Consider the following 24401-nt stretch of genomic DNA (forward strand, 5'->3'; position numbering starts at 1 on the left):
AAAACACCAGCTGCAGAAACAACAACACCACTTCCTCTTTCCCAGCTCTTCAAACACATCTTTTACTCTGAAAGACATTATCAAGAGCTCATTTATTATCCAAGGAGAATTTAGGATGGAGTGGTCTTGAAATGTGAGCATCAGCCTGAGACCCTATAAAAATATACAGCACTATTTCACTTTCGCAATCTATATTGAAATCGATGGATTCCATACGTTTGTCTAATAAACTGTATAGAAATCTAAATTTTATAGCATTAAAAAAAAGTTTCTACACCGAAAAAAAAAAATATTTTCAAGATTTGTTATCACAACAAATTTTCTTTTGTCAAATCAACTTTATAATAATTTATTTAGTTGAGATAACTTATTATTTTGAGTTTCTGATGATTAAATTCATCTCCATCATTGTATTAACTCACTTTTTCCAGTTCAATCAACTTAAAATTTTAAGGCAAGCAGGTTACTTACTTTTTTAAGTTAAACCAACAACATTTTTTACAGTGTATTATTTTGATCCTTGTGTTACTGTAATATTCACACTTTTTTGAGATGGTTCTGCAGAACTTGAAATCCACAGGGAGGAATCGGATCCAGATCCAACTCCTCCCACCTTACATACACCTAAACCTACCCAACTCCGCCCCCTGATCCATAAACCCACCCCTAATCCCTAAACCCAACCCTAATCCTCCCCGTGGATCTCATGTACTGCATTGAGGTGCTGCTACTGACTTTTTTTGGCTTGAGAAAAAAATTGAGATGCTCTTCTGACATCTAGCGGTGAGAGAATGTAAATGCAGCTGTGAGTTTTGTGCAATCCGTGGCAATTAGCCTACAGTTTTTATCAGATTAGAAAGGAAATTCTCAAAACTACTTGTTCGACAACCACGACATCATCTAACTTAGTCAGCTGTGCACATCATAAAAGCAGTTTACAATTCTTTTAAACAAGTTGCGATTGCTTTGGTATACGTTCATGCAATTGATTGTAAGGCAGGCTATAATTGTTTCATTATCAGTTGCTAATGCCTTGTTGCTCGAGTTCTCTGTGCAATCCTCTTACCCCTCAAAACATCTAGTCATAAGTTCGCCGTATAAGTCATTAAAAAAAAAAAAACAAAAAAAAACAACCTTGCATCACTAGGCTATATAATAAGTGTCGGCTATTTGTAAAAACATTTGGTAGCCTAACTATGAAGTTTATAGTGACAGCGTGGTGCAGTAATTGGTAGGCGGATAACGTCACTGCTTTAAAATGTACAATTTCAATTTAATTATTGTGGTTTTATTACGATCTTGATTCAATTGGAAACATATTGCCTATATCTATAGATAGGCTACAGTAGATGTTAATTTTTCTTAAGAGAGAAAATCGCACATGCCTAAACAGTGTGGTGGTGTGAGCGTGTGCGAATTTGTGAAAAAAGGGTCAATAAACGTCTGGATTACACGTGTGAATAAACGTGTGTAAACGTCTAAATATTATTCTAATACTTAGGGTAAATTATATAATCTGTAGGCTACTATTGTTCCTTTTTAATTTGGGATATGATCATCATAACAACACACTCTGTTTTCATGTTTCTGAGGGTTTACAACAATCACTATTAGTAATAATATAATCCAGAAGTTTTTTTTCCGCGTAGCCTACGTTATACTGGCGTTTTCTCAAGCGTACGTTATCACCTATGGTTATCACAAGTCATTGGTCACGACAAGGTACGTGACACGATCGACACGACGATAGCTTAATTTGCAAAGAAATGGTTTTCTTTTTTTAAACTTTGCATCTGAATAACATTAGCTGTATTGCCAGCTAAAAATAAGAAATAAGCTCTGCTGAAACAAACAAAAGTGTCGGGTATAACGCGGCTTTTACTCTTAATTCCCGATTGATCAAACGTTTGTTTTCAATTGATCGGGTATTGTAATACATTTAAATGTGTTAATTTGCTACACTACTTCTGTCTCATTTTTTTGATACAGTTTTTTACTTGTTACCCTAACCTCAACCCTAAAACAGCTAAACTCATTGAAAAGCAACATTTTCTAGAGTTTATGTACACTGTCTAATTTACAATAAAAAATATTACAGCAATAATTATTTTCGCAGTAAATGGCAGGGGGCGATAACTCCCCTCAATCGTCCGCAGAGAGCGCAGAAGAAGAGCTCGACACGGAAGCGCTTCAAGCGGAAGTGGTTTTTTTCTCGGCCCTCGTGTCGATCTTCCTTTCCGCCTGCTCGAGTGCGCCATACACACACACGCTGCGAAGGTAACGACGAAAAACTGATTTTAAACCCTTTATACCCTTTCCATCCACATTAATATATACTCATCTGGTGTTTAACAGAATCATGTTCATATTTTGACTCGTATATGTCAAGTAGCTCATCAAAACGGTGATTTTGTGCGTCTTCTGTGAGCGGTACATGAGCCCGCTGTCTCTCCCTTAGAAAAGACCGAGGGAGAACCCGCACATCTGAATTATGACATTGTGTTTGTTCTATTACACAAAGTGTCAAATTTGGATAAATCACGTTAACTGCATTATTTGGTTACGCCGTAAAGTCACTGATTGAGAGGACTTTTATGCTGTGTAACGTTATCTTTCTTCGGTTGGGATCATATTCACTAACGTTATCTATATGAAGACTTGCTATCGTGATTATTTTTCATTTAACTTCCAAGTTCCATAACGTTGTATTTGTTTAAATGGAATAATACATTATGTAACTTATTGTATTAATTAAAATTCCCTGCACTTTTTCTGTGTGGCACACCCGTATTTTTTTTTTTTAAATAGAATTGCGTTATTATGACATTTAACTTTGTTATTTTTGTTGAATTCAGCTTCCTTTTTCTCCCTCAATTCATAAAGGATTATTTTGCTACGTCTATGATTTATAAGGGTTGGTCTGTGTGTTGTGGACACCCTTGTGTACATAAACATGTGCTTATTCTCATTTGATTGTAAAGATGGCTGAAGATTGGGAGGCTGCACCAGCTGTTGCTGAGACACCAGAGATCAAACTCTTCGGCAAATGGAGCACAGATGATGTCCAGATCAATGACATCTCCCTGCAGGTGTGTTGGACACTTTCACACAGCTGGACATAACATTACATGGTTTTGTAAGGATTGCATATTTGTTTTTTATTTGCCATTAACCCTGTTGTCTTGCATATGAAATCGTAAATGTATTAGACAAAAAATCCTTTTTGTTTAGCATTGTACGAAAGGATTTTATGGCATACAGAATTAAAAGCGAGTATGGATCTTAAACTCGGGGAGGAATAACGCATTCAGAGGACCAAACTGGCCACAAAAATATACAATTTGTTGCCGATGTTATTTGTATGGCCAAAAAGCAGGATGAAATTCTGATTAAATGATTTTGTTATTACAGACTATTTAATGTATAAAAACATCAGTTGTCATTCTATATCTGTCAATATGTCTTGGTAAGATTTTAAAATGCTTTATGATGCAAAGCAATGTAGTTTTAAATGTGGACAAAACATAAAACAATGCATTACGAGAGTGACTTACAAAATGTCTTAATATTTTTAACATGATTTAAAAATTGTTTATATGAATCAAGCAAATCAAAGTGGCTTCAGTCCTTTATATGTTGAAATATTAATAACAATATGAAAGTTGTTATTAGTTTACTATATGAAAAATCTTTAAGTATTTCACAGCAAAAATATCACTCAACGCATGTCTCTCTCTCTATAGGATTACATTGCCGTGAAGGAGAAATATGCCAAATACCTCCCCCATTCCAGCGGCAGATACGCAGCCAAGCGTTTCCGCAAGGCTCAGTGTCCCATTGTGGAGCGCGTCACTAACTCCATGATGATGCACGGACGCAACAACGGCAAGAAACTCCTGACCGTCCGCATCGTGAAACACGCCTTTGAGATCATCCACCTGCTCACTGGCGAGGTCAGACCATATTACACACTTATTCATGCTTAGTTGCCTTGTTTTGTCATTGCAAAAATATACGGCCTGTTTAAATATATTCCAGAATGAACATTTGGTAATTGTTTTTTTAGATCTTAATATTCTGTATTAGTAATTTGACCATTTCTATTTCGTTTCCAGAATCCTCTGCAGATTCTGGTGAACGCCATCATCAACAGCGGCCCTCGTGAAGACTCCACTCGTATCGGACGTGCTGGAACCGTGAGGAGACAGGCTGTTGACGTGTCTCCCCTGCGCAGGGTCAACCAGGTCTGATTTTATTGAAGTGTCGTTTTGAGGGAACTTTCTAAATGTCTCTATCTGGCTATTTATAGTTTCTTTAGAGGCCGTTTACACGACATGGGAAACTTTGTGTTTTCGGTCGTTTATTCTTAATGTTTTGGTGGCTAGAATATGCACACGTTTTTGAAAATGGTGCACAAATCCGTTTTTGTGGATACATGTATAGCATTTACCATAAATCATTTGGTTATTGGTTAACTAATTTATTTTTGTAGTGATGTACACTTTAAAATTGTTCCAAAAGGGTGTTTTCACACTAATGCATTGAATATGGTGAATAACTGTTTTTAGTTCCCCAAAGAACTGTTCAGTGAACGGTTCTTAAAGTAACCCCTTTTTTTCTTTGTGTGAAGAACATCGTAATAATTTAAAGAACTTTTTGTGTGTAAAGGTTCCATGGATGTTAAATGTTTTTCATAGAACGACATATGCCAATAAAAAAACTTTTTTAAGAGTGCATATCAGTGACACCAGGAATGAAGTTATTTTTAAGTTAAAAATGAGTTGCATATTGACTTTTAAGGGACTTGTCATATGTTAGGATGCTTTTGGTAACTCAAGACACTTCATTAGGCCTTTGCGATTTGGTCGTTCTCAGAAGTGGCTGGTGAAGATATGGCCTGTATGTGAAAGTGGTCACTTATTGTCTGTTGGTGTTATGATTTTAGGCCATCTGGCTGCTCTGCACTGGTGCAAGAGAAGCTGCTTTCAGGAACATCAAGACTATCGCAGAGTGTCTTGCTGATGAGCTCATCAACGCCGCCAAGGTGAGAGACACTGATTGGAGTTAATGTACAGTGTGACGGTTAATGTATGAATCTTGTTGTTTTTGAATTTGTTCTTCTATTACAATGTTCTTTTTCTGTTTGTATTGCAGGGTTCATCCAACTCTTATGCCATCAAGAAGAAAGATGAGCTGGAGAGAGTGGCCAAATCTAACCGCTAATCTCCATGTAGAACTTTGGATTACAATAAAAGAAGTGAAATGTATTCATGTCTGGTTGTTTTTATTTCTCTTCTTATATGATGCAGTGCTGATATCTCTTGTATTTAGAGTCGGGTGAACGAGGATGATAAAAGGTAAATGTGTGATCTACCTCAACCCCCCCCCTACCAAGTAACGTGAGTCAATGCTCCTTGTGTTATTTAGCAGTTTCTTTGTCTAAAATGAATGACAACAGATTGGCTGTACCATTTCATATCTTGTTTTACTTGCACTGCTTTAAGTTTCTGAACTAAGCTGCCTTGAGAGAGCACTTAATTAAGTAGTTAAAGGTTTATATAAAACTGAATCCTACAATCACAAGACCCGCAGTCATTTGACATTCCATCCTCTACCCTGCACGCCTTTCATTAACAAATATATTCTGTAATTAAATCTGTGCTGCTGCTCCAACTTAGCCAGAAAATGCATCAGATCGTATCCTCAAGATCTGAAAGTCCTCTTGCTGCATGCTGAAATGAAGCTAGCTGTTTTGAAGATCTGTAGTATTGATGTTAGTATTAACTTCTGTCTGCCTGCAAGTTTGGGATTGGCTGGCATTAAACGTCCAAATAGGAAGAACTTCAGTTGACAATGTAATATATTTGATGTTGAACCCACATTGATTCTGTACATTATCAATAGTGAATGGTTTGAAAGCATTCATAAACTAAATGAGGTGAATCCAACACTAAATCAAGGAGTTAATAATTATTATTTTGAAAAAATATATGGCATCGCTTATGGCATTTGGAGAACTCTGCCTGTGATGCTTCAACAAACTGCTGTAGCCTGAATTGAATTATGTTCAAGGGTGGAGTCGCATTTTGATGTTAAAAGGGAAGGGTAAGAGGAAAAGATGATAATGTAAAATCTGGACCATTCTGACCTGTAAAAGGATTACGCTGTAGACTGAGACAATCTAAATATGTCTCAACAATTTAGACACATCCTCTTCTTTTGTCTTCTCCCGTCTGTGGGTAAGTTAAAGTAATCGGTTATGCGATGCCATCATTTGTTGTAATAGTTTTTCACTTCCATAAGCTTTATCTCTTCATATAGCTCTAATTTACTGTTTTTATTATATAGCTCTTAAAAAGTTTATGTAAATGTCAAGTAATTTTTAGGAATAGGCCTAGTTAGTGACTGTGCTTTAAAGTTTAGGGTGCACTTTAATCCTTTAACCCTCTTGTACTATATATTTGTATTTTATATAAAATATATATTTTTCAAAATAGTTTTTACTCTAAAATTACTATAAAATCAAAGCCATAAATCTTATCAAGTTATGTTCCAAATTTGAAGTTGATATCACAAAAATGTTAAATGTAAGTTCCCACGAGATTGTATTTAGGCGTAGTGCCAAAAATAGCCACCGGGTGCGATTGAATTCCATTGAATTTAGTTGTATACATTCTGCCCTAATGCTTTTTTTTTCTACAATGCATTAAGAAAATAAAAAGCTTCTAATTTAATTCAATTGTGTCTTTGCATAGCATCTTCTACACATTTTGCTAATATATTTCTTTTCTTTCAGTTCCTCTCTTCTGTTATACATGTGTATTTCCTTCCATCTCACCCCTGGACTGTCTGAAGTTCCCCACCAGCTGTTCGCCGGGTCAGCTCTGTCTTTCTAGCAAAGCTGTAGGAAAGAGAGGTATGTACATGTGTCATGAATGCTGTTCAGTCTGTGACATTTTGTTGCAATTACGTGCTTGATTTACTTGCAAACAATTAGAACTTCGAAATCCAGTTACTAGAATTTAGCAAACAAATGTGCATTAGATTAGCCAGACATTTTCAAAAATGTGCCATCCCAGATAGCACAAGTCTATTTGATGTGATGTTTACATCTGGAAGACGTATTTTTAGAGTGTTTGCTCATCTATAATACGTCTATAGGACGTTTCCTGTCAGATGTCAAATAGACGTTTAGAAGATGTCTTTATTAAACTGACATCTTCTAAACGTCTATTTGACATCTGACAGGAAACGTCTTATAGACGTATTATAGACGAGCAAACAGTCTTAAAAATACGTCTTCAAATAGACTTGTGCTATCTGGGATAAAAATTGAGCTTGTGGCCTACAGTATTTCTGTGCTTGTTTTTCTCTGAACAGGGGATTTTCAGGTCACCCTGTATGAAAAGAGCTGTGCTCTTCCTGCGCTGTGTGGATTAACAGGAGAGAAGTTTGCCTTTGGTTTAAACTTTACCTTCACCAGCGACTGCTGTGATACTATGCTCTGCAACGGCGTCTCAGCCGGTTCTGCTGGCGTATGGTCCAGCACTCTGCTTTCGCTTCTTCTGGCATTGCTTTATTCACAGTAAACTCAACTAATGGACTCTATTCCAAAAAAAACAAACAACAAAAAAAAAAAAAACAGACAAAATGCATAGGTTCACACCACCAACAACAATAGCAAAGTTTTGGGGATATCTTAAATAATTATGAGTTCTGTTAAAGAATAAAGTACTTCCTATAACCCTTGGGTTACCCTTTATTTTAAGATGTCTGTATTTAACTACATGTACTTAGGATTGGGGTTTGGTTTAGGGTTAGTTGCATAGGTATTGCTATATGTTAACACTTTACAATAAGGTTAATTGTTAACATTAGTTCATGTATTAAATATAATTTGATAATGTATTAGTAAACAAAGATTAATAAATGCTGTCGAAGTTCATTATTAGTTAATGTTAACTGGTGTAGTGAAATAATAAAACCTTATTGTAAAGTGTTATGTGCAACAAGGACTGTAAAATAAAGTGTTACCAACCCTTGTGTCTATTTTTATAACAATCCTAACAAGAAGCCTTTACTGTTTTAATCAGCATTGCTGCATTTGACACATGGATAAATTCAACTTAATAAATAACCTTTATTGTGCCTATGCTTGCTTGATTTTTTTCTTCTTCTATAGAGTAGAAATGAATGCATTTGTGTTTTTTTTAAATTAAAGTAAAAAATTGGTTTTGTGCATTAATCATACACTAGTTTAAAAAAAAAATAACATAAAAACAAATAATTACAGTTACAACTCAAAAGAATTTAACAAGAATAATATAATGATAAACAGTATACAAAGAGAAAAAAAAAACTAAAGACATGGTGATAGGCTATAGGCTGATTTAAAATAAATGAAATTTGAAAAAAAAAGTATAGAGACCCATTTTATACATTATAAGAAATAAAATAACATAAACCAAATAACATTTCAGGTCTTTGCAAAAAATAAAATAAAATAAATTATTAAAGTAGTTTAACAGACAAGAATATATATATAAACTTGGCTAGAAAAATAAATAAATGTATAAGAAAATACGTGTCTTTTAGATTATTGTCAGAAACACGAGCAACACCAAAAAAGTAACGTTACTAGTGACGCGATCGAGGTGCGCGCTCGTGTGTTTTGTTGTCTGAAGACTGAAAAACCAAAAACAGCGAGACGTTTTGTCGAATATCACAGAAAAAAAAAAGAAAATATATTAAAACAGCGGATATTCTATCTCTTTAACGTGTTCGTTCTCTTGTTAGATACTCGAACTTCAGAAACTCACCTCAGAGAATTTCCTGTTTATTCACTGCGTATTTTCCTCAGGGGAAGGGACAAAATACACCTTCATCATCGATGAATGGCGTGACAAATGTCTGAATGTAAAGTGTTTTTACACAGTGAAATATGTCTGAAAGGGACATTTTAAAAGAACCAGAAAGAGCTTTGAGTATAAATGAAGACGAGGGGGATAACGTTACGGGAAACCATGAGGTAAATACGAAGTATTTAATAATATCTCAGTAATGTTCTTAACTAACGTTACGTTAGTAACTCGGACATTTGGTCGTTTTGTTTAATTTTAGATTTCTCTGAGTATATTTGTTCAACATGCTAAAATTGGACTGAGTTACTATGACAGTAGCGATTATACGCTACATTACATGCTGGACACGATGGACAATGGCCTCCACCTGCTGGATAGAGGTACTCTCTCTCTCTCTCTCTCTCTCTCTCTCTCTCTCTCTCTCTCTCTCTCTCTCTCTCTCTCTCTCTCTCTCTGCTGTTACATGGGTGCACACACAGCTAGCTTGCCGTGTCAGCTGGTTGTATCTGCTAGAATGCATGTATTTGCTCGATTGTCATTGTGTTGGTTTGTTTTTGCCATTATTCATTTTCTGTTTCAGTCATTCAAGAGCTGAGTCCAAATGTCATAATAACAAGTGCCAAACAAGACCACAGCTTGACCCGGTTTATCGAAACACTTGGTAAACTATTACATTTTCTCTAAATCATTATTTTATATGATCAGCATGCAAAGACCATCTCAAAAGAAAAAAGAAAAAAAAGTGTCATATTATCAAACTTTTGCTTTAATTTCAGAATTAAACCGTGATTATAAGCCAGAAATCGTCATATTTCCAGTTGCAAACTTTGGTAAGTTTTGACCCATAGCTTTATTTTGCTCTCTATCACAATTCCATGGAAATTTGTATTCTGTGTAACACACACACACACCAAAAAAGTGTTCTGCTCTTAAAAAAAATGTGCATAATGTTTAGATCTGGTCAGTCTTTCTCCAAAATCTGTCATATAATGTGTATATATACAGCAATAAAAAATAAATCATTACAAATAGAGGTATTGTCATATACTATATGTGCATGAAATCCACTGTTTTACCAGCTTAGTGAAAAATGTCTCACATTAATTGATCCTCTATTCCTCTCCCATCCTCTGCAGGTGTGGAGGTCAGCAAACAGCGACTTCTTTCCGCACACCTCTGCTTTCTCCCTCCCACCATCACAGAGAGCGAGAAAATCCCGTTTCTCTCCTCCTGCATCCCATTAGACTCAGAGCTGATGGTGAGACATTAGAGATGATTTATGCTGGATAAATGAACAGGCATGTCATGGTAATCTTCTTTGTTGTAGGTGAGGTCAATAGGAGGACTGTTGAAGTGTCTGGAGAGGAGAAGAGTCGGCTTAGAACTGGAGAACTGCTTAGGCGTCCCCATATTTCAGTTTCTGATGTACACGCTGTAAGATATTGATATTTCAGAAGCCAATGATTTAATATACAGTTCTTCTCATTTTTCCAGGGATTACAATACAATAGAATACCGTATTTATTTATAAAGCACATTTTAAACCAACCGAAGTTACAAAACACTCAATAAAGTAAGCAACAAATACTATATGATACTGTAAGTACTGTATTATATGTAGTGCTGGGTAGTAACTGATTATATGTAATCTGCAGTTCTTTCGGAAACCCTAAAGTAATGTAACGCACTTCATGTTGTTGATAACAAAAAGTGGAATCATTTTTCTTTCTCTTTGTATTTTCTATCAATATGGTACAGTATAATACTACTTTAATCAATGTTATAAACACGTTAGGTTTACCAACTACAATTAATTGACTGATTAAAAATCTGTTTTATACACTTTATTTTGCAGGAAAGATGTTGTGTACATCGACAGAGACACATACAGGTTGGTCGTATGAACCGGTCCTTTAATTTGTTTTACTCGTTTGACTTTTTAGAGATGTAAAAACCTGTTTACACTTCTTCCTCAGCGCACTACAGATCTTTAAATCTGAGCTGCATCCTTCCGTCTATAAACTCCAGTTAGGAGAGAAAGAGGGATTGAGTCTTTATGGTAAAACATATTCTTTTTCCCACCGTCTACAGTTCATTAAATCCTGTTGTGTTTTAGTGCAAGGCTTTTTTAAAACTGGGGTGCACACAGGGGGGCGGTAGCAAATTGTAGAAAATTTTAGCGAAAAACAGTGTAAAAAATGTAAAAACAAATAAGCAATAATTAAAAAAACATAAATAAAAAAAATATTTAAATAAATTATATATATATATATATATATATAAATTATTTTATATTATATATATATATTTTTTTTTTTTAAAGTGCAGTACTATAGTAGAGTAGAAATGGTAGAGAATACAGGAATATAAAAACATTTTTTTTCCAAATAATATTTTACACATATTTATAATATTCATTTTTCAAAGTTTAAATTGGGTCTTTATGCATGGAAATATATAGCTGCCTTATAAATGTTAGGATGGGGGTCCCTTGCACAAGGATGATATTTAGGGGATGATATTTATTACATTGTTTTCAATGTTCAATGGATTTTTTTTTTTACACGACCCACAAACTTTAAAACTAACCATTAAAAGTCTAAGAGTTTATAACTAGCCAACATATGTATGAGAGAGAAAGAGGCAGTGTGTCATTAAAAAAATAATATCATAGAGAATGTTTAAATACTAATATCAGCTTACGAGGGAAACGGAGCCGGAGTAGTGGTGCTTCGGGGTGCTGGAGATGATTCGGGAGAGGTCCGTGCACCTACCGATCAGAGCGCGCGCTGACACGGAGTAAAGCCTTTATACTCGACTTGACAGCACGAGCGCGGCCAAATATGACAAGTTGATCATTTCGCCACAGATTTTTTGTAACAGCGCGCGCGGCGCCTGGCCGCATCCGAGGATGAACGACTTCAAACCGAATATGTCCGAGCTTGCTCTGACCGTCGCAACTCTGTCGTCATTATGTTAAGCCCGCCCTCCGACTCTATACACGATGTGATTGGCCCTACCAGAGTTGGGGTTTTCCAGCTCAAACGTCTATGGAGAGTTGCTAGACCACACTTTGCTGCAAAATAATTTTTGCTGCCGCTAGGGTGCGTCTAGATTTCTAGGCTACGGGCCGGGAGGATCTCAGACCAATCTCAGAGAGGTCACACCAGCAAAAAGATTAAAATAGTTTGTATAGCTATTATGTTCGCGGCATCAAGGCTATGAATCCGGATGACTCTTGACCCGCTCGCAGCTCGCACTCGGTCGTCATGTCATTATCAAAACAATAGACTAATGATATTACTTGATTTCACCTTTATTTTCAGCTTGACATACACAGACATGATTCATTGAACGCAATACGGTCAACAGAAAGTTGGCTCCCGCAACTCACCCCTTCCAAACACAGCCTCAAACAATTCGACAAAGGAAATAATAAAGAAAACGGAAGTGATCACCTGTGCCCACGTGACAGTGAATAACTAATAATATATATAAAACAATTAATGCTCCTACAAGTAAACATGATTCATTACATAATTTTTTTTCTCTAATATGTTTGGTACTTCATAAATGAAATGCAACAAAGCCCTGCTCTGTTCCTAGGCAAAAGAAAATCTGTATTTATTATGTCATGAGGTTAAATATACATTCAGACAATTGTCTAATTCTGATTTCCTCTCGTTATCACGATTCACGACACTCTAACTTTGGCCCAAGTGTTGGGATCCTGTAAGTAAAAGAATGTTAGTTATAACTTAATAATGTCCTTCACACCTGTTTAAGTGGGTACTCGGAAAAGTTGAAAATGGTTGTTGCTTTAGTTCAAGGGTTTCACTGTAGACAATGGCACCTCACCACTCCCCAATTTGTACAAATTTTCAGTAGCGACCAGAATGTGCCAAGAGTGTCGATAATAAAGATGTAGTTTGCGTATTATTATGTTTATGCAGTGGTTGGTTGTTTAGATCCGTCGGTCAGCACAAAGAGAATGGGCTGCTCCAAAACTGTCACAAAATACGTGCAGTAGGAGAGAGATCTTGCTCTGGAGCCAACTTTACGATTTAAAATGATCTGATCGAAAATAGAGGATCGGAAACACAAACTAACTTGCTTCTTTTCGCTATTTAAAGTACTGTTTCCGCTAAAATGTATTGATTGAAATTATTAATCAACAATGACTTAGTAAAAAAAGAAAAAAATTGGACCACTTTTGCAACATGACGTGCTGGGGAGGTGCACCCCACACTTTGAAAAAACCTGCTTTAGTTTATGGAAAGTTATGTCGTCATTTACACACTCTCATATCATTTACAAACCGTCCATGCAACACCATAGGAGAAGTCAATGCAAAAAATTCTGAAGAATATTCATGCTAATAGAAGTGAATTGGAATAAATGACGACAGAATTTTAATTTATGGGTGAGCTATTCCTTTAAGAATACTTTTAGTTCTTTATATTTGTGGGAAAATTTTGTGTGCTTTCTGAAGGTATTCTCAATCGCTGTCGGAGCAAGTTTGGATCTCAGCTTTTACGGTAATGTCCCCATGTTTTATAACAGACTTTATCACATTTAAAAGGTGTTTAAGTCCTTATTGGATGCAATATAGACTTTCCTTCCCCCCTCGGTTTGTTTCAGGCAGTGGTTCCACAGACCAACTCGAGATCTGAACATCCTGAATAGACGCCAGGAAGTGGTCCGTTTCTTCACATCCCCTCGTAACTTTGCTGATCTTGGCACTTTACAGAGTTGCCTGCGGAATATTAAGAATATCTTGGTACAGTTTTCAACATTTTGTCTAACGCTCAATTTTTAGCAGAGCCAAAGAGCAAAATGTCCCCCAAATGAACTTTCTCTTAACTTGTCTTTCATATAGAGATTGCTGCATAAAATGTCTTTCTCTACTCCGAAGGTCACAGTCTGGCAAACTCTATATACAGTAAGGTTAATTAATTAGGTTCATTTATTCCTCCTAAAGAGGCTGGGCTATCCTGCTTTTTTTTTTTTTTTTCCTCCATGTTTCTCCTTTATAAGACGGTGTACAGTGCATTGTGCATTAGGGACACCATTCGCTCCATGCCCCAATCCATCCAACTTTTCAGGGAAATCAGTGAAAACTTCACCGATGATCTTTTCCACATCGCCTCATACATCAGTAAAGTGGTGAGACATGGAGCAGTGCATGGTTTTAACCAACGTTTATGTTAAATGAATACTGATTTAATGTAATTGCTTTGTCCATTGCAGGTGGACTTTGAAGCAAGTTTAGCCGAGAACCGATTCACTGTTAAGTCGGATGTCGACCCTGTGATCGATGAGAGTGAGTGGTTTCCAGTTTTGTAAATGAAGTTGCGCAATGTATCGGTGGCTGACATATTTTTCACAGATAATTGGAAATTTTTTGATGTGAACGTACGTTATTTCCTGTGGACATGCAAGACTACTGATTCTGATTTGTTTACACTATTGTTGTTTTTTTTTAAATGTAGATTTAATATATAACCATTGTATTTCCTGTAGTCTTATTTGTCAGGACATCTGTCGGATGTTTTTAATTGATTCCTTCCTGATAATTCTTTGATTATTTCTAATCATCAGTGAATAATCCTACGTCTATGAGTAAGGGCAAGCTCACACTGCAGGACTCTAAGACTTCTTTCACAGTCTCTTGTCATCTATTGTGGTCTTGCCATAGCCGCACGGTTACTACAAAACACAATGCTAATGAGGTGCACAAACTGCAAGACATTTGGTCAATAGACAATCCCAACCAACAATGGAAAAAATGCTTCCTCAAATTTATCTAAAGTAATTTCGAAAATAAAAAAGGTGACTATTCCTTTAAAATGATCTGTATTTTGGAAAAGGCCACAAGCACTCAGTTCTTTTTTTTCTGTGGTTTGAATCATGAAATTTGTAGCGTTTGCTTCACTTTTATTATATATGTTTTATATTTTTGTTTTATCCTTTTTACAGAGAAAAGAACGATGATGGGTCTGCCAAATTTCCTGACAGACGTGGCTCGTACAGAGTTGGAAAACCTGGACCCTCGTTTCTCCACCTGCAGTGTAATCTACATCCCTCTGGTCAGGACGTGATTAACGGTTCTCTTCATTCATTAAAATGTGATGTGTAACCTAATTGTTGACACTGAGCTGTTAACATAAAGGTTACAGGTTAAAATCCATGTTAGAGGGAGCCAATAAATGAAGAGTCAGTAAGGTTGGCATTGTGCCCCTGAGCAGGCCACTTGACCCCAACTTGCTCCAGGATGACTGTTCCTGTAATTAGTGTTCAGAAGTGTAGCTAAATGACAAGCAGCTGTAACAACAGTAGTAACGGCTATTGCATATCATCTGGGTTAGCAAAAGCAGCAAGCACCGCTGTTTTATTAAATTGTGAAATGGCTTGTATTTGGTCACAGAATTTCTTATTTTGTGACATACCTGTGCCACCAAACAGAATTGCAAAAATAAAGATTGTTTCCAAACATATTTCCGCAAAGCAATTCAATGTAAAAAAACACTTCCATATTGAAAGCAGCACACATTCTGGGGAAAATGAGCCATTAAAGGTTTCCTTATAGAGGTCTCTGCATATTAAACATTGACAGAAGAAAGTATTTTAACATAAAAAAAAAAATGTTTACACTTTTCACCTTTTTAATCATTGAAATAACAAAATGAGTAGGTTTTAGAGATGCTAACTGATAGATGAGCAGCATAAGGTATGCATTTCAAGGCAATTTTAGTTAGAGCAAGTTTATTAAAATGCCTGTATAAATGTTGATGGATAGTGATTACATGTTTTAACTGATATACCTGATGACATCCTGGTATTTCATTCTGTGTTGGATGACAGATTGGATTTCTACTGTCACTGCCAAAATTACCCAGCATGATGGATCAACAGAGTTTCGAGATAGAGGGTCTTGATTTCATTGTGAGTATGCCAGTGATTTTTATTACACTGTTTATAAGGCAACACAATTCCATAACCATAAATATCCTGGTTAGGGTTTGTTTTATACTTTTGCAGTTCATTTTGCCTGAACTGTTTAATGTACAGATTCTATGTTTGGTTCCTATAAACTCACTGCTGTTTAAGATTAAAGATGGTAAATCTGACCAACATCAATGTGTATGGATCAGACGTGCCTCCTTTCCAATTTAATCTGCACATGTGAAGTAAATAAACCAGACATCTTTGACCCAATCAAGTTTGAGGGGTTGGTAAGAGCTGTGTTTTTCTTTTTGAATTATTTCAGTTTCTATCAAAAGACCAACTGCATTACCGCAGCGCTCGAACCAAAGAGCTGGACAGCATGCTGGGAGACCTGCATTGTGACATCCTAGGTCTTTCTCTCTTTCCTTTTTTCTTTCCCTTTGTCTTTAAAAACGGTTCGTAACCCTGTTATTTTTTGTAGATATGGAGATGGCGGTAATGAGGGAGCTTCAGGCCTCAGTGCTTCAGCGTAGCGGCTGCCTACATAAGGTCATGTCCCTGTGTGCAGAGCTGGACTGTCTCATTGCTCTGGCTCAGGCCTCTCGGGATCAAGGCTACTGCTGTCCAACCCTGACTTCTAGCCAAAGACTGGCCCTGATTGAGTCACGGTAAAAATCAACTGTTATAATGAAATTAGTGTTACATTTTGTTTTGTTGGAGTTCTTCAACTCTTTCTCTTTCAGACATCCTTTGCTGGAGCTGTGTACTCCAGTATTTGTGTCAAACAACTACATCAGCTCTGAAACTGAAGGCAAAGTGAAAGTCATTACAGGACCAAACTCATCCGGCAAGAGCATCTATCTAAAACAGGCAAACACAGCAACAAACTTTACAGGCCTTACATTCACATAACTCTGTAAATTTGATCTTATTTTGATAAATGAAATTTCACAACAATCCTTAAAACAAAAACTGCAAGACAGTGTACTCGTATTACTATGAATGGGAGAAAGTGCCTAATGTCCCTCCTTCTAAATCAAAGAGCCAATCCTCAGTTGGTAAAGTCATTACATTCCTATAGAGATGTGCGCTTCAGACTGTACATGCGATGTGCATTGGCTGGACCAAGTTTAATACACATTTTTAAATGATATTTAAGGATAGGAAACTACATTTATGGGTCAGTACATTGCAGATTTTTATTGCTGATTTGAAATATTTTATTTAAATGTGAGTTTGGCAATTTCTCTGTATTTTCCCCATTAATATGAGCAGGAGTTGCATGTCCACAATAGATTTCTGCAGGAATGATCTATTTTTGTTGGCCAAAAACCTGGAAACAAGATAACATTTTAGCATTTTCAGCAGTTTTGTGAATGAGTTTTTGGTTAAATGCTTTAAAAAAGGAAGAATGCTGCAGCAGGAAGGATGCATTTTTGTTTGACAAAGCTTAGCGCTTAGCGATGGTGACGTTGAAGTCGAGCGACTGAAGTTTCTTTAGCCTTTGACTTCAGCCGATTGTATTAATGCTTCAAAATACATAAAGTTGAGTTCATTTGTGAAAATAATCACAAATCGTTTGTAAGTCATAAAGATGATTTTCTGCAATTATCCAAAAGCCAATGGAAAAATCAATTGGGGGTTTTGTTGAAGGAACCAGGGTGATGCAACTTCCGGGTTGGCCTACAAAAATACATCATCACTGCAGTGCAAATTGACTTTCCTTGAAAGGAGCTTTGTTTACAAATTAGACTTAAGGAATTCAATACAGCATTCCATGACCACGGGACTAATCCTGAATGTAGGCATTTCATCATTTTTTTGTAAAATCCTGTATTCTGTTTGGTCTTGAAAGGTGGGTCTGATTGTGTTCATGGCTCTGATCGGCTCGGATGTTCCCGCCAAAGAGGCAGAGATCGGGCTTGTGGACGGGATCTTCACCCGCATACACAGCCGTGAGTCTGTATCAGTGGGTCTGAGCACCTTCATGATAGACTTGAACCAGGTGAGACCATCTCACACTAACCCTGAACACACAAATGCCTTGTATAGACTTAAAAAAAAAAAAATAATAATAATTTTAACATCCATCTTAGATCATCCAATTTGGTAAATCTTACCCAAAGGTCATGTCTTTCAATGATGTAGAGCGCTTTGTAGAGCCCTCTGAACAATATTTACATAGCTAATTGCAAGATCATCCTTCAAATGTTTTCTAATAATTATAATTCCTGTTCAATCTAGATGTCTCATTCTTTGAACAACAGCACTGGGAATTCTCTTGTCCTGGTGGATGAATTTGGCAAAGGAACCAACACGGTAAGAGTGGTAGAGTCAGGAGGAGCAAACAGGACTTACAGAAGAGCAAGGAGGCATTTTTAACTAATATTGTGTGTGTGTTTATGATTTAGGTGGATGGATTGTCTCTCCTGACCGCATGTCTCAATTTCTGGTTGCGTAGTCCTCAGTGTCCTCACTTACTTATGGCGACATGCTTTCACAGTCTTATTCAGCTTGGCGTGATCTCTGATTCCCCACTGCTGGCTTTACAGGTGCCACAGAAAAAGGCTTTTAACAATGCTATCATAGGAAAATCATTGTCATTATTTTTTAGTTTCTATCACCGTGATTTCAAGACCAGTAAACCAATTTGTGCATTGTTTTTGTTTTGTTTTGTTTTTTGTTTGACAGACTTTAGAAACGGCTATAGAGGGCGAAGAGCTGGTGTTTTTGTACCAAATGAAAAATGGCATCTGCCAGTCGAGTTGTGCGGCTAATATCGCCACTCTGGTCGGCATTCCCACTGACCTGGTCAAGAGAGGAGTGGAGGTATGACACTGAAATGCTTCTTAAAGTCATTTTAATGCATTATATTCAAGCCAGATGTGGGAGGTTTCTACTTGCCATGTTTTACTTTTGAAGGTATTTCATTGCCCCTGAACAAAAATATGTGATGCGATCTGGGAAAACCCACCACATGGTGAAATTTGACATATTACAGGTTTTGAGACCATATTAAAGCTGGGTTCAAGCCCTTTCCAAATCTGTTTTTATTTATTTTATCGTTTGTCTGTAACAAAAGTTATAGTTATCTGAAGTCGGCTGATCGCTGTGATTTTCAGAAACAGAATTTTCAGAAAAACAGGTTTAATTAACGTCACATCCTGTTAGCGGGACGACTGGCGTTCCCATTTTTTATTGCCTTTTTTTTTCATATCACATATTTTAGTAATCATCATAGATTGGGTATCATTCGAAAGCTTACGAACTCAAAATTCAACCTGTAAAAACCATTTTGAAATTGGACGATTGAGAGGCGAGCAAGGTCTTAGACCACATGATAACGCTGGATAAAAATATATAAATAAAAACTTGCGTGCCGTTGTAGTTCACCCAGGACTGGACTTTATTCTGTTATGTGATTTATTTTGATAGGTGAACTGTCTTTGTAGTGTTAAGAAAAGGAGAGCTAAACGGGAGATTTAGTGTTGTTAAAGAGAAACGCAGCTGGTCATTATAAATCTCTATTTTTCTGCAGTAAACTAGTGAATTTTCCCAAGTTATATTCAGAGATGATAAACAAGATGTTATAGAATAATAATTTAATTCTAATTTAATTATTAATTTAATAATTTCTCCTAAATATCATGATCTGTGCAGGTATCAGAGTTATATAGAACGGGAAGAACCATCAGACAGATGGACCAGCCACCTGAAGATGACCTGAACAGCAGGTAAAGGATGATTCTGGACAGCGAAACAGTATTAATCTTAAATTCTCTCCTAACTACTTCAAATATATTTTCTGATTCAGGTGTGCAGAGGTGGCGGAAAAATTCCTCAACATTGATCTGGATGACCCTGAGATGGATCTCGATTCTTATTTGAAAGACCAAGTGCGCCCAGCTGTTGAAGAGGTGCTGTGACAACATTGACATTTAACTTTGGGGCTCATTTGTGGGGAAATGTGCTCTTCGTCTATCGTTTTATTTCAAGGTTTAAACGGCTCCCATTCCCGAACACACACGTTTAAAGCCAATGGTTTGAATCATATTTGTTCCTCATGTATTCAAAATTGGAAAATATTTTAAAATAGTTGAATGCAAATAAATCACTATAGATTTAAACAGCAACAAATGGCTGTGGTATTTGTTTTAATATTTTTTTAATTACTAGATCTAGCAGTTTTGTCACACAGCTCATTTTAACTAACCAACCAGTGTTTTCTACTGAATGCCAGTTTTTGCTTCATTTCGAGTAGGACATCACTTAAAAGCTCTGACAAGTTAATTCATCAGATTGATTCAAACCAATCTTTTTGGCCTTGTTTTTATTTTCTAATTTTCTAATCATTAAAAGAATTAGTTACTAAAATTAATTTGTTTGTGATTTGAGCAGTATTTTGCAGCAAACAGGCTTTTTTTTTTCCATTTCATCACCTTCTATTCACAGGAGTGCTGCCACTGAATGGTGGTGCAGAAAACACTGCAATTACTAATTCTCTAGGGGGCTGACTTGATTTCAGAGGACTGTTAATGAGTTTCCTCCAGTAATCACTTGTCACAGCATTAGAAAGAAACAACAACTTGCTGAGAGTTTATCAAATCAATTAAGTTCTCGAGCCATCTGTAGCAAGAGAAGCAGAATCTGCTCTGGTAGGCTTGCCTCCTGTCTGAGAAACAGAGCAGATAGAGAACGCCCACCACAAGGACCTTAAATAGCATCAAAAAAAAAAAAAGCACTGAAGAGGAGCAGTTTTGTGAAAGGTACACATTTAGGGATAGTCGCTAGATTAGTAATGTTATGTTAGTGTTATGTATATACTAGTGTAGTATTTTTAATATTATATATTTTCAGTGTTTATTTTAATTTTAATTTAAGGGTGAGTCATCTGATGGATTTAGTCATTTTCACATATTTGTATTGGTAATTTTAGTACTTCAAATTATACTTAATAATTTTTGTTTTAAATTTTAGTTTTTCATGCAATATTTATACTTTATTTATATCAGCTTTATTTTAACCAAAGATGCATTTTTTTTATTTTAGTTAAGGGTATACTATGAAGAACTGTGTTTTGGTTGTGCTTCGGATGAATATGGTTATCCTTCCGCTCATAAAACATATAGGTTTTGGAGATATAACCAGTTTAGATGGAAAGGATCTCAAGCTGACTAGCTGAAGAGGTTGCTGTAGCTTTACTCATTAGTTAACACGGTATTTTCTTGAATTTAATTCCAGCACAGCTCTACAACAACCAGATGAATTACATATGCAATTGATCTGCTCAATAAAATACCTTACTCATATATATATATATACATATACATACATACATACATAAAATACCTTACTCTCTGCATCAGTTTTACAACATTTCAAATCCATCAGTTCTTGCGATCTCCGAAAAGCCAAGCCAATGTTGATTCTTGTTTTATTACGAGCCCTTTCACATCATCTTTTTGCAACAGGTGATTCCCAAGAGGTTAAAGATTTAGATTTCATGTCAAGATTTCATGTCAACCTTTCTTACTCTTTGTGACAACTAATCTCTGCCACTCACACACGCGTCAAAGTAGCCGGAGAATAATTTTTTTTCTCTATTTCCGAAAATTATTTCCCACAAAAACATCCCAGCATGTCTAAAATATAAACACTTGTAATAGGCCTTTTGACATGTTTTGGAAGAAGGATTTATGATGTATCGATTTAAATTTTGCTCATTTTGAACCAAAAAAGTTACATAGTTTACCTTTAACAGTAACAACATTTAGATTAGTCAGACTTGATTCTGAAAATTCAAGTCTCCATCCATTAAGAGCCAAATTGACAAGATTTCTGTAATTAATTTAGGTTACAACACACTTGAGAGGCGCGAATTCATCTAACAAGTGCAAAATCCAGAAAACAATCAGATTTGGCTACAAAAGTGTGTGTCACTTCCAGCCCTGGATTATTTTTACATACGAATTCAAGCATCTATTCAGGCCCACTCAACTATGGCTAGCTGCGGTGCTATTATATTGATTTATGTGCTGATCCAGGTACAGTACATCCACAAGTAATAGTGTTATGGCAGAATGAAATGCTTATGTGTGTGTTATGTGTTGTTAACTGTATTGGGGGAAACAAATGATGGAGATTGTAATGATTGTGCTTAGACACACTTTAGCTGCATTAAGTGCTGTTATTTTTCCATAATGACCAGACATGCATATTGACTAAGTCCGCAAAACTGACACTATTAATTTAAATCATGAAACATATCTGTGATGATGTAACACAGCTACAGCAACTGTTAATTGGGCACTCTTAATTACTTCATGCAGCTTGAAAACCATACCAGAAACATCTACATTGAAAAACAGGGATTTAGCTGTATGGAGAGTAAAAATAGAGAAATGCTCACAAATGCACTATGCATGCTATAAATTAAAATGAGCAAAACCATTTGCTCAGTGTTTTTGGCGTATTGAGGCACAATAAAAATTGGTCTTTCAGGTGTTTTGAAAAGGCCCTTAGTGTGCTGACATTTAAATGGGCTTTTTATTCAAGTCAAAATTGTAATTTAATGTGACTGAAGGAATATGTTTGTTTTCCTGGAAAAAAAGAGACAACATTGAAAAGCTGTTGCACTATATAATTATAATGTAATAGGCAGAATTGAGCAACTTTTTTGCCTGTACTGAAACAGCAGTAAGAACATGGTCAGCTCTGTATCATCTGCTTTAAAAGAAAATGGAGGAATTGTATTAAAGTAAAAAGAGGCTCTTCAAAAGATGACGTAATGTCTCTTGTGCATCACATCTTGACCCAAAAGTGCAGTTGACTTGACATTTGTATGGCATTATAAATGCATTTCATATTTGAGTCAGACTTGTACACAATAAATGACCCCCCTTTTCATTAAAAGCAATTTCAAAAGGCACTTTGGTTGGCATAAATGGCCCATCACACGATCACTGCTATTCTGGAACAACAATTAAGTGTTTCTGTTGTAATTTAAGGTGGGTCCTTGTCAAGACGGAGCTCTTCATTTTTGCCACTTACTGTCAGTTTGTGAAGCGAGGAAATGACATTTGACATTTGCAGAGGCAGATGATGAAAGGGTCAGTCAGTCGATCAGGATTTAGTGTCTGGCAGGAGAACATGAGTGCTGGGGGTCTGACAGAATACGATAAAGTCTACATTTGATGGGTTTTTCTACTTACTTCTTTCTTATACGGTTAAATAGATAATAGATCAAATAAAACAGATATTCATTTAAATTTTTTTCTTCTTCACCAAAACAGTTCAAAATAAACATCAGAATTATTTGCTGGCAGAAATTAAAGCTTTTATTTAATTCATCTATTTACAATGCAATGTTAATGTTCTCAGTAATGCTCTCATGATCACTATGAGCTATAATCATTCCCTCAGAGTTTTATCACTCAACATGATAATCCCTCAGATCTCTTGTTGGATTCAACAAGCAATTGTTTGGCAGGCTTTGCTCCTTTTAATGATAAGCTCTCCATCCATCAATTTACGTGCATCCATCCTGATCCCATTTTGTCTCATTCTCTAAGTTGATTTACTGAAGGTATACAAACCACTGCTGCGATAACGGCCAATACAAGCACTTCTTCCAGGTAAATCTTCTTCAAGACACTAGCGGGGATGATCTTTGTCTTTGACATCACCATAACTACAGCTTTGAACGGTGAGTGATGGAAGATGTAAAGTTGCTTGCTATAGCCTTTTTAAATATATACAAAAAAAACATCCATCCATGTCTCCAGTTGTTTTCATTTTGAGTCTTGAATTTAAGATTTTTCATGTTTGATTTAAGTCTTGAATTTGTCCAATTCCTCTTTCAGGTATGAGGTAACTCAAGGGGCTCTACACGGAGCTTTAATGGATGGAGTTGTCTTGGTTTATGGCCATTGATTGTATTGCCACACCATTTACTGGCTGGTCTAGGTGAGCATCTTTTCCATTTAAACTCTGTGCAAAGGTGTGGTCATGAGGGTCATTGTCTATTGTCAATAATGTAGACATGTCTCAACAGCTCAGCTCACAGTACGTCGCTACCAACTCGAACCTGTTGCGTATGTTTTAGCTTACCTCAAGGGCATCCAAGATGTAGGTGTTTTTGTTTTCGCAGTATTTTCAATTTTGATATTTTTAGGTCAAACCGTTCTTGTCTGTCAGTCATAATGGAGATCTATGGTCACCACCTCAAAGAGCATGCGCAGAGAAGTCCAGATTAAACATGATTTAATGACTCGTAAACGTAAGTACACATTGATGGCCTAAGACACGAAACAAGCGGTTTGTGTGAGAAAACGAACAGTATTTATATCGTTTTTACCTCTTGTAATCACAGCCACGTCCAAGTGCAAGTTTGACCTAAAAATATCAAAATTGAAAATACTGTGGAAACAAAGACACCTACATCTTGGATGCCCTTGAGGTAAGCTAAACCATACCAAAAAATAATTTCAAAGTGAACTATCCCTTTAAGTGAGTCAAGCAAAAATAGTTGTAATGTTGCATAAATGTTTAAAACCCCCCAGTCAAGTTGCTTATCCTCTTGTTACTGTATAA

The 24401-nt window shown here is 36.2% G+C and overlaps 3 protein-coding genes across 4 annotated transcripts; all 3 read left to right on the plus strand.

The window, feature by feature from the left end:
* The first annotated feature begins 2135 nt into the window (after positions 1–2135).
* Positions 2136–5267, plus strand: rps5 (ribosomal protein S5). The gene is made up of 6 exons (XM_039671153.2): positions 2136–2277; positions 2982–3089; positions 3744–3953; positions 4116–4244; positions 4946–5044; positions 5155–5267. Exons 2-6 carry the CDS (start codon positions 2982–2984, stop codon positions 5221–5223), a joined length of 615 nt encoding a protein of 204 aa, XP_039527087.1. The 5' UTR covers positions 2136–2277; the 3' UTR covers positions 5224–5267.
* On the plus strand, positions 5218–8190 carry lypc (ly6 domain containing, pigment cell). 2 transcript variants are annotated; one of them, XM_089121012.1, is made up of 3 exons: positions 5218–5357; positions 6797–6916; positions 7381–8190. In XM_089121012.1, exons 1-3 carry the CDS (start codon positions 5348–5350, stop codon positions 7587–7589), a joined length of 339 nt encoding a protein of 112 aa, XP_088977138.1. In that variant the 5' UTR covers positions 5218–5347; the 3' UTR covers positions 7590–8190. The 2 variants fall into 2 exon arrangements, with proteins under 2 accessions (XP_088977138.1, XP_039527088.2); XM_039671154.2 differs by lacking the exon at positions 5218–5357 and adding an exon at positions 5367–6239.
* A 457-nt stretch (positions 8191–8647) lies between these two features.
* On the plus strand, positions 8648–19942 carry msh5 (mutS homolog 5). The gene is made up of 24 exons (XM_039671138.2): positions 8648–9028; positions 9121–9241; positions 9442–9522; positions 9638–9691; positions 9998–10119; positions 10189–10295; positions 10717–10752; positions 10838–10920; positions 13354–13399; positions 13503–13641; positions 13741–13803; positions 13899–14027; positions 14112–14184; positions 14841–14950; positions 15726–15806; positions 16132–16219; positions 16291–16477; positions 16553–16679; positions 17665–17814; positions 18054–18128; positions 18221–18361; positions 18501–18638; positions 19470–19543; positions 19624–19942. Exons 1-24 carry the CDS (start codon positions 8942–8944, stop codon positions 19733–19735), a joined length of 2424 nt encoding a protein of 807 aa, XP_039527072.2. The 5' UTR covers positions 8648–8941; the 3' UTR covers positions 19736–19942.
* Positions 19943–24401: the final 4459 nt, after the last annotated feature.

This window comes from Pimephales promelas, chromosome 16 (genome assembly GCF_988280905.1).
Source record: "Pimephales promelas chromosome 16, fPimPro1.hap1.1, whole genome shotgun sequence".
NCBI lineage: Eukaryota > Metazoa > Chordata > Actinopteri > Cypriniformes > Leuciscidae > Pimephales > Pimephales promelas.